General features: G+C 39.9%; 1 protein-coding gene across 4 annotated transcripts in view; it reads right to left on the bottom strand.

Moving 5' to 3' along the window:
- pcdh10b (protocadherin 10b) overlaps positions 1–10,778 on the bottom strand; it is a 30,323-nt gene extending 19,545 nt beyond the window's left edge. For 2 of the 4 annotated variants that reach the window (XM_077532554.1, XM_077532557.1), the window contains exons 1-3: positions 7,764–10,778; positions 6,106–6,164; positions 5,815–5,921 (exon numbers count right to left, since the gene is read on the bottom strand). In XM_077532554.1, coding sequence (XP_077388680.1) covers positions 5,815–5,921; positions 6,106–6,164; positions 7,764–10,277 — 2,680 coding nt within the window. In that variant the 5' untranslated portion in view covers positions 10,278–10,778. Of the gene's footprint in view, positions 1–5,814; positions 5,922–6,105; positions 6,165–7,763 lie in introns of those variants that run through there. The other 2 variants (XM_077532556.1, XM_077532558.1) reach the window with 2 other exon arrangements.
- Positions 10,779–11,360: the final 582 nt, after the last annotated feature.

The following is an 11,360-nucleotide window of genomic DNA, read 5'->3' on the forward strand; positions in this document are numbered from 1 at the left end:
CTTCCAAAGACATGCATGGCAGGTTAATTGGGCGCTCCGAATTGTCCCTAGGTGTGCGTGTGAGTGTGGATGGTTGTTCGTCTCTGTGTGCCCTGCGATTGGTTGGCAACCAGTCCAGGGTGTCCCCCGCCTACTGCCCAGAGCCAGCTGAGATAGGCGCCAGCAGCCCCCGCGACCCTTGTGAGGAATAAGCGGTCAAGAAAATGGATGGATGGATGGCAGTGCAACGTCTAAGTGCCTGGTCAATGGGTTGTGGACTCAAAAACAGCCACCACCTATGGTCAGCAGATGGCAGCATTGTATCTCTTTTCAATGGGCTGATGATATCTGATGAAATGGAACGTTTTCAAGGATGATGTGAATGATCAAAGCCTTTATCACATTAAATCTAATTCACAGAGCGTCACTAAACAAAAAAAATATTCATGTCAAAGTCACCATTTTGGAGAAAATGTATCTTTTCACAAAAAGCTTGTTTTCTCCTTATGTGGTACCCACACTGTAAATGTAGTAAAAGCACACAATATTTGGTTTAAATGAGTTAAAATGCTTGAAATTGGCTGGCACTGTTTTTTTGTTTTTGTTTTGTTTTTTGATAACATGGCAGTCAAAGAGATAGAGGTTATGTTAATTAACTAAAACTAAAGAAAAAACAAACTAAAATTCAAATGCTAACGAAATAAAATAAAAATGCTTTTAAAAAAACGAAAACTAACTGAAACTACATTTTATGTTTACAAAACTAACTAAAACTAACTATATTTATAGCAAACATGTCCTTCGTTTTAGTCTTTGGTAATTAATTTAATGCATGAGCCTTTGGGGATGATTTTAAATGTGATTTTTAGTAGATTTATTTTGATATCAACCGGAATAATGACGTTTGAAAGTATGTCACACAGAAGTGACGTCATCTAGCAGCAGCCAATAGAAAAGCACCAAAAGATGACGTCGCTCCCATGGTGTTTTTTTTAAATATTGCGCACATGTCATACACATAAAAAAAAAAAAAAAACTAATACTAATACTAAAACTAACAATCTAAAATAAAGCATTTTTTAAAGAACTAAACTAATAAAAACTAACAGAACCACCCTGAAAACTAATAAAAACGAACTAAAATGAAAAATTCCAAAACTATAATAACCCTACTGCCATAAAATAAAAAATTGGTTTATATACTGTAGCATTTTTCTAAATATCAAAAGCACACATAAATTATTTGTACAATTTTTAGGACTAAACACAATTTCTCTTCATAACATTATGTGGCCCTTGCGTCCTTCTGATTTTCTGTATGTGGCCCTCAAATGAAAAAGTTTGGACACCCCTGCCTTACATTGAATGAGCAAAAACATTGGAGAAAATTTTCACCACTGCAAACACAAAGTCAGCCTCACACTTTTTTAGAACAACACACAATAATTTGCGAAACACTGAACTTACTTTTATACATTCGACACAGAGTGTCGAATAATGTCACTTCCTTGCAATTCCAAATCACTGACTGACAAATGACTGCCAATGACTGCCAATATTAAACAATCGTAAAAAAACTGTAAAAGCAGCACGTGTTTCAAAAGGCCAGCTTGTTTTCCATGTGTGTAGTTTCAGCACCATCTGCTTGTTGAGTTTATTTGTTGGGATGTAACGATTTACGCAAGCCCGATTTTTGATTTGATTTTTGATTTTTTTGTTCCGATTTTTTTTTAATAACTAAATGATGTTTTTATTTTAACATCTACATTTTGTCCTTGCTACAAACATGAACTTGGATTTTAAATTATGTAAACGGGGGCTAACTTGATAAGTTTTGCTTCTTTCGTCCGCTTCTCAAACTTACATCTTATCATATTGTGCTTTTTTTCTGTCCCTTTTTTTATGGTTTTATTGCTGTGCTTGTTTGAGACGAATAAAATAAAATCAAATGACAAAGACAAAATGGATGTTTGTTCAACAAGTGTAACGATGAGGCCCTCTACTGGACTAATAAGACACTACATCAGAGACACGCATTTCATCGCGAGTGTACGGCCACAGGTGATCAATACAGACGATAAATTGCATCATTAAGTAAACGAGGAGCCACTTACAAAACTTAAAATCTTAAAATATATTAAAATATTAAATTGATTACTAACAAAGATCTAACCAAGTCTACAAAGACCCGCCAAACAATGGGGTCGATGCCACGGACTTCCGACTTACGGGTTCCCACACATCAGCGCCGTTTCTGGCCACTGATACATTTCAACACTCGCTATTGTAACTATTTTATTATTTAGTCAATATATTTTGTGTTTTATTCTTAGGTTTATTTACGTTTTTACAATTTCAGTCCCTACATTTTGTTATTTAAATTATATCTTTAATATTTTCTTTCCAATGTTTGACGACAATTGGATAATTTCCAGCTAATCCTGTAGTGGGACGTGTTCGTTAGGCGACCCCGATACGATCTGGCAGCCTGATCACATCTGGTACCGACACCGGAATCAAAGCTGATGTGGGAAAACCCAGAAGTCGGAAGTCCCGCCTCCTCTGTAGTGTTAACTTTACCCGCCATTTTTAAATTTAGTCTCAGTTTTAATCCAATTTCAATCACACTTGTTAGTTTTTATCATAATTAGTCAACCTCATCCGGTTTTTATTTAGTCCATGTTTAGTCGACTATAAATCGAGCATTTTAGTCTTTATTTTAGTCCAAGAAAAAATCATTTTATTCGTCTGGTTAAAGTCAACAAAAATGGTTGTCGTTTTATTCTAGTTTTAATCAGGACAATCATTTTACACCTGCATTTTATTTATTTATTTTTTGTCAGCAGATTATGTTGAACATTTCCGATCTAAAAGTATTTCACATCAAATTTTCTCTCATCTTTTTGATGAAAAACAACTTGACATACAATTACAGTATATCAGGCAAGTGGCTACTATATGGTGCCATGCTACAAGCTAGTAAATTAACCAGCATTAGTTGGATTAGAATTATTGTTGGAACGTTATAGCTGTTGGATTCATGTTACACTATAACTATAATTTATTTATTTTATTTAATTACCCCCCCCCCCCCCCACAAAAAAAAAAGTTACACTATAACTATAATTTATTTATTTTATTTTATTAACCCCCCCCCCCCCAAAAAAAAAAAGAAAAAAGGTCCGGGTAGAAGCGATGAAAAACTGTAACTTGACACACAATTACAGTATATCAGGCAAGTGGCTACTATATGGTGCCATGCTACAAGCTAGTAAATTAACCAGCATTATTTTGTGGTTGGATTAGAATTATTGTCGGAACGTTATAGCTGTTGGATTCATGTTACACTATAACTATAATTTATTGATTTTATTTTATTCCCCCCCCCCAAAAAAAAAAAGTTACACTATAACTATAATTTATTTATTTTATTTAATTAACCCCCCCCCAAAAAAAAAGAAAAAGAAAAAAGGTCCGGGTAGAAGCGATGAAAAACTGTAACTTGACACACAATTACAGTATATCAGGCAAGTGGCTACTATATGGTGCCATGCTACAAGCTAGTAAATTAACCAGCATTATTTTGTGGTTGGATTATAATTATTTTTGGAACGTTATAGCTGTTGGATTCATGTTACACTATAACTGTAATTTATTTATTTTATTTAATTACCCCCCCCCCCCCCCCCCAAAAAAAATAAACAAATAAAAAAAATGTTACACTATAACTATAATTGATTTATTTTATTTTATTAACCCCCCCCCCCCAAAAAAAAAAAGAAAAAAAAGAAAAAAGGTCCGGGTAGAAGCGATGAAAAACAGTAACTTGACACACAATTACAGTATATCAGGCAAGTGGCTACTATATGGTGCCATGCTACAAGCTAGTAAATTAGCCAGCATTAGTTTGTGGTTGGATTAGCATTATTGTTGGAACGTTATAGCTGTTGGATTCATGTTACACTATAACTAAAATTTATTTATTTTATTTTATTACCCCCCCTCCCAAAAAAAAAGAAAAAAGAAAAAAGGTCCGGGTAGAAGCGATGAAAAACTGTAACTTGACACACAATTACAGTATATCAGGCAAGTGGCTACTATATGGTGCCATGCTACAAGCTAGTAAATTAGCCAGCATTAGTTTGTGGTTGGATTAGCATTATTGTTGGAACGTTATAGCTGTTGGATTCATGTTACACTATAACTAAAATTTATTTATTTTATTTTATTACCCCCCCTCCCAAAAAAAAAGAAAAAAGAAAAAAGGTCCGGGTAGAAGCGATGAAAAACTGTAACTTGACACACAATTACAGTATATCAGTTGGTTGGATTATTGTTGGACCGTTATAGCTGTTGGATTCATGTTACACTATAGCTATAATTTATTTGATTTAATCACCCAAAAAAAAAAAAAAAAGGTCCAGCTAGAAGCAATGAAAAACTGCAACTTGACACACAATTACAGTATATCAGGCAAGTGGCTACTATATGGTGCCATGCTACAAGCTAGTAAATTAGCCAGCATTAGTGAGCGGTTGGATTAGCATTATTGTTGGACCGTTATAGCTGTTGGATTCATGTTACACTATAGCTATAATTTATTTATTTTATTTTTTTACACCCCCCCCCCCCCCCCAAAAAAAATAAAATCCGGCAAGAAGCGATGAAAAACTGCGCAAGGCATAACAGTTAACATTTTTTATGCATCGTTACATCCCTATTCATTAGGGCTGGGAATTTTTGACTGTCTCACGATTCGATTCGATTACGATTTTTGGGTCTACGATTCGATTCAGAATCGATTTTCGAATCAAACAATTTTCGATTCAAAATTATTTGATTGACAAATGATTTCTGCTTCAATTTACAGATATGCACAACATTGTCATGATCTACTCCAGTCTGCTTTGCAAGACAAAATGACAAATAGAGACATTAAAGTGTCTTTTTTTTTTTTTTTTTTAATATTTATTAATTTTGTATTGTAAGTGCCTTTTTCTACAAAACAGCATGTGGGCTACAACTGCCTTTTCCCCTTCTTCTTCATTTCTAATTTAAATAAAATCGATTTTTTTGGTTATTAATATCGATTCGATTTGATTGATGAATGAGAATATTGATTGTTTTATGAATCGATTTTTTAGCACACCCCTACTATTTATTAGTGCAGTTTCATTTTAATCAGGCATGTTCCGGCCACCTACGTTAAAGACCCGTGTTAATCGCCAGATGCAGGGGAACATAACACATTGTGAGTTCCTCCACAATTTGACTTGATTCACAATGTGCTGTGCTAGCAAGTAAGTGCCTCAATATTAAGTGTTAGGAATTGTTTGACATTTATGTATATTGAGGTTAATGATACCTGCACTATTTCAAATATATGTATAAATAATAACCTCGCCTATTGTTTTGTTCTACAGAAACCACACCCACACAAGCAAATTAAACAGTCCGAAGAGAAAACCTGGCCTGATCATTGCTCACATGGACAAAAGCATTAAGCTCCACCATCTTCTATGTTTTCTTTGTTTTATACAGAAGACAGTTTCGAAATCATGAGCTACTGCAGCAATTGCCCTTAGAACAAAAACAAAGATTGTTGAATAGATTGAGCTGTGCCACATGATGTTGGCCCCGTTTACAGCCTTTCGCTCTGATTACAACCAGCTTCCAGCACAATACGCCCCTGGACCCACCATGAATAGAAGCCACATGCTCATCAGCAAAATGTCAACTGCGGTCCACGCCAAACCAGCAAAATCTCCATTTTGCAAATGACGGGAGTGAATCTTTGTATCGAACCAAATCAGAAAAGAATTCATCTTTTCCTACCGGAGGAAAGGCCTCTATTCATGGCATCGTGGTCGCTGTCTCCCTGCTCGCTGTCTCCATGGCCGCTGTCTTTGGAACTGACCAGATCTGCCTCCTGGAATGCCGAGCTGTAAGGTGAAGTTTCCCATTAACATAATGTGTATGTAAACAGCACAGGTACAATCTATCTGATCCCATCTCATCATCCAGAGTGCCACTGCAGTAATGAGAGTTATCAGCGACTGAAGGCAGTAGATAAGCGCTTTCATTACAGGGTGAGCAACAGAAAGGCTGCAGGAGATCTATATTTACCTATTAACACGTCTGGGCCTGTCCACCATGTAGCTTAGCTCTGCTCGCTGGTGTTTGTTCTAAAAGAAAGGTGAAGGCATTCAATCTTCAAATCGCATAGCACAATGTTGATCATATGCTACGAAATGAACGATAATGATACATGAGGCAAGTGTGGTTTTGTGACGTGATGAAAGAGTTTTCAATTTTGTCAGTACAAAATGGCACACGAACATGCAAAGATGTTGAGACAATGTAAGTCAATGACATTTTGACTGGAATACATAATGGCATCGTCCAGGTGAGTGTGTATCTGTTACATCAGGGATGACCAACGTGGCCCCATAGCCCGAGGGCCTGTTCTAAAAATAGCTCACCAAGCGATGGGACAATTGGAATGATTATTTGAAAATGTGAACATTGGCAGATATTTATAGAAATAAAATGTTGCTTGTAGATATTTATGTTTCCAATTTATTATGACAAATTGTTAACATAATCAGTGTCACATAAATGAGTAGCATTAATGGCTAATTAACATTGCCCGATATGTTTTTGTTGTTGTTGTTGTTGTTTTTTAAGCCTGATGCCAATTCTGATATTTGGCAGAATTTTTTTTATTTTTTTTTTTAGGCAGAATAATTTTAATTTTTTTAGAATAAAATTCTGACTACTGATTAATAAAAAATAAAATAATTTGTTGTTCTTGTACTTCCATCACTAAAGATATGCAAGCAGATCATTTGACTGCAGCACTATGAACATTTGATTAACTTTCAATAAGAGAGAATAATCTGCAAAAATTGATTCATGTCAAGCACAATTGGGGGGCTTTTGTTGAATGTCATTATACAGTATAGACTTAGACTTAGACTTGACTTTATTGATCCCTTTGGGATGGCTCCCTCTGGGAAATTTACATATCCAGCAGCAATAAGAACAGATAATAAAATGAAAAAATAATTCAATCAATCAATAAATAAGGTTATTATACCAGAGATTGAATTAAAAATAAAAATAAAAATAAAATGAAGATTCAATCAATCAATAAGTAAGGTTATTACACCAGAGATTGAATTAAAAATTATAATAATAATAACAATAATAATAATAAAATTTAAAAAAAATTCAATCAATCAATAAATAAGGTTATTACACCAGAGATCGAATTAAAAATAATAATACAAATAAAATAAAAAATAATAATTTAATCAATCAATAAATAAGGTTATTACGCCGGAGATTGAATTAAATAAATTAAATTACAGTACAGTAAAGTGCCGTATTAGTGCAGTGAAGTGTATATGTTTCAAATGTAAAGAATATTTTATTTGGCTAATTTTTGTCTACTTTCAAAGCACTATTATCTGTGTTTCATACATCAAAATGCACAGTGATTCCTGGTCTAAATTTCCTCACTCAATAGCGAATAATTCTATAATAAAAATGAATTTAAACACTTTTCAGTGGACATGTACGGACGGACGCACGAGAGTAGCTGCATGAAGCCGTGTTGACACACGAAATTGAAGGAAAGGGCTTAGGGACATAATATTATGAGGAGCGGTTAAGATTAAGTCAAACAGACAGGCTTTAAGGGTGACATCCTATTAATGGATCAGGCTTTACAGTAAACATGCAATGGAAGGAGAAGTCAAAAGCATGAGAGCGGTTCTTACCTCATTTGATAATATGCTGCCATTTGATATGATGTCGGGCTGCGGGTCTGTGTACCCTGTGACTATGGCTCCACATGGGTTGTGGTCGCTGTCTGTGCTCCTAGACGGACTACACGGCTTTAGGAACATGAGGTCGGTTTTGGCCGACTCGGGAGTCAGACATACCTGGTAACAATAGTTTTGATTTGGATGGTGCGAGCCAAAGCTCCCTGACTCCTCCACAGGGACTTGAGCCGCACCGGTACCCGTGACATTCACTGCACTTTGCACCAGCATGATATCGGACTTGCTGAGCTTTTTCTTATGGGCCCGACCTTTTCGTGAGCAACAGGAGCTGCAGCCCAGGCAGCACTCGCTGGTCAGGCAGGTGTAAATGTTGAGCTTTTTTTCCTTTTGGCAACGCACGGCCAGCACGATCATGACCAGGAGGAATATGAAGGAGACGGAGCCCAAGGCGATGATGAGGATGATCGTGAGGTCCAGACCGCTTTCTTTGGCCTTAGCGCCGCCCGCTCGGTCGCCGGTGCCGCGACCCTCTGCCACGCTGTCCACCAGCACCACAAGTATGCTGGCACTGGAGGACAGCGGAGGCTGGCCATGATCTCTCACCTCAATCAGCAGGTCGTACAACTGATGAGGGTCCCGTTTAGCCGAGACCCGCCTCGCCGTCCGGAGTTCACCCGTCCGCCAATCCATCCTGAACATTCCGTTCTCGTTGCCCCTCTGGATGCTGTAGGAGAGCCTGGCGTTCTCTCCGTCGTCTGCGTCCGTCGCCACGATGCGCGTCACCAGGTAACCGGGCTCGGCCGAGCGAGGTAGAGGTTCCTTCGCGGTGCCGTTCTTCCCCATCGGGGCGAGCACGACGGGGGCGTTGTCATTCTGGTCCACAATGATAACTTTGACAGTGGCATTAGTGGAGAGCTCTGGGGTGCCTGCATCTTTTGCCTGGACCACAAATGTGAAATCCTTCAGTTGTTCGTAGTCAAAGGACCTCAGTGCATATAAGTACCCTGTCTCCTCATTTATTGACACGTACGTTTTGACTGACATGCTCTGGATCTCACACTCTAATATGGAATAACTGATGAGAGCATTCTTCCCGATGTCTGGATCCAAAGCAGTCACCGCGTGTATATACGCCCCTGGGACATTATTTTCTGTCACGTACACATCATATATGGCTTGTGTGAATGTGGGGGCATTGTCATTCTCATCTGACACTTGGACTCGAATGGACTTGCTGGTGGCAAGAGAGGGCGAACCTTTATCCCTGGCAACCACGGTCACTGAATAGGAGTCTGCCTGCTCCCTGTTCAACACCCCATCAGTCACTATGGTGAAATAATTCCGAAATGAGGATTTTAATTTGAAGGGCACCTCGCCAAGGATTTCCACGTTAATCTGTCCATTCTCTCCAGCGTCCAAGTCTGTCACACTCAGCAAAGCAATGACGGTGCCCGGGGCCGCCTTTTCACTGACAGACTCGGTGACGGTGCTGAAGGTGATCTCTGGTGCATTGTCATTCACGTCCGTGACTGTGACGAGGACCTTGCAATGCGCGGGCACGGCGTTCGGCCCCATATCCTTGGCTTGGACGAAAATCTGATACAGGCTGCTCTCCTCAAAATCCACCTCACCGCGCACCTCGATGCGACCTGCGCGCTGGTCTATGCTGAAAATGTCTTTGACGCGGTTGGAGATGTGGTTACTAAAAGAATAGCCGATCTCGCCATTGAGTCCCTCGTCCATGTCAGTGGCATTCAGTTGGATGACGAGGGTACCTGCGGGCGCATTCTCCGAGAGTGTTACTGCGTAAACGGGCTGCTCAAATACAGGCACGTTATCGTTGGAGTCCAGCACTTTGACCACCAGCAGCGCGGTGCCCGTCCGGGGAGGCTGGCCGCCGTCCACCGCGGTCAGCACGTACCTGTGAGCCGCCTGCTGCTCTCGGTCCAGCGGCTTCTCCAGCACCAGCTCGGCGAATTTGTTCCCGTCTGTTTGGGTCTGCACGTCCAGGTAGAAGTAGTTGTTGGTGGTGATATCATACGTGCGTAAAGAATTGGTGCCCACGTCCTGGTCGAACGCGCTCTCGAGCGGAAAGCGCGTGCCGGGGGTCGCGCTTTCGGAGATTTCCACCGTTATGTCCGTTTCAGGGAAGCTGGGTGAGTTGTCGTTAATGTCCACCACCTCAATCTCAACTCGAAAAAGCTCCAAGGGGTTCTCCAGGAACACTTCCATGTTGAGCTGACAGCTTGCGCTCTGTTTGCATATCTGCTCCCTGTCTATTTTCTCGTTCACAAAGAGAACGCCGTTCTCTGTGTTTACTTCCAAGTAAGGGCTCCGAGAGCTGGGCACAACTTGGAAGCGGCGTGATGCCAGTTTGGTAAGGTCCAGTCCCAAGTCCTCGGCGATATTTCCCACCAAGGTGCCATGGTCCGCCTCCTCCGGCACAGAGTATCGTATTTGGGCGAGCACTCCATTCGCGATGCACAGGACAATTAAAAGCACAATCATCGCCGAGAGAGGAAAAAAAAATGCAAAAAATAAAAATAAGTGCACTTGAGGAAAACCTTAATATCCTTTCTCAAGTGGATAAAATGTTAATTTCCATTACCCGTTTCAGGCAAGAAAAGGTGACTAAAACGCACACGACTTTTCACCACCATGTATAAGGCACCCGGATAAATCTTTCCAATTCTCAGGGTTTCTATTAAAATTGAAAAAAGAAGAAGAAAAGCAGTTCATATTTCCTAGTTGTTTGTTAGATGCGTCCTGGAACGTTTACAGTGCGCATTCCAGTAAAACGCAGTGGCGGATGAGTGATGGCAGGAAATTAGCTGGGTTACAAAAAAAATAAAATAAAATAATTAATCCACTGAAGAAAAGTAAAAGTGAGTTATTCCCCACAATGGTACGATGCATGGGAGATGTGTCGCTTACTTGTCCTCTTAGTATTCTGGCTCCATGTCTCTTCTTGGCACTCTGCTCCTTCACTGCGTCCTCTCCTATCCGCTCTGTACGGATGCTGCTCACTCACTCAACGACCCCCCCCTCCCCCCGCCCCCCACCCACTCCCTACCCCCTTGACGCACACGCAAACACGCAGGCATCCGTCGCGCCTCCCCCTGGCCACTGCGGTTGTAAATCAGTCGGAGAACTCTCCTGATTTGTTGGCTTGTATTGATCGACCATGATAGCCCCGCCCACTTATTTCTCCTCCATCTAACTACATCCAACGGGCTCTTTGCACAAATCCACTACTTCCCGAACTCAATACCACTCCTTCATTTCCTGTCTTTCATGAGTGAACAAACTAATTAATCCAGGTGTGCTTGATCGCTAGGGATGGGCGATACCAGTGATTTTGGATTTGATCCGATACCAAGTAATACTGGGGTCAAATATTGCGATACCGATCCAATAGCGATACCGGAAGTGTTTATTATTATTATTTTATTTGTTTTACTTTTTTTAAATACACGAAGCTAGAAAAAAAAAACACATCTGGAGTGCCCACACACATTTCAGTTGAATCAAACTACCTCAAATATTGTGCTACCAATTTCACCTTGTCAACAGTGGTGTGCGGTGTTCAAG

This window comes from Festucalex cinctus, chromosome 9, assembly GCF_051991245.1.
Source record: "Festucalex cinctus isolate MCC-2025b chromosome 9, RoL_Fcin_1.0, whole genome shotgun sequence".
NCBI classification, from domain to species: Eukaryota; Metazoa; Chordata; class Actinopteri; order Syngnathiformes; family Syngnathidae; genus Festucalex; species Festucalex cinctus.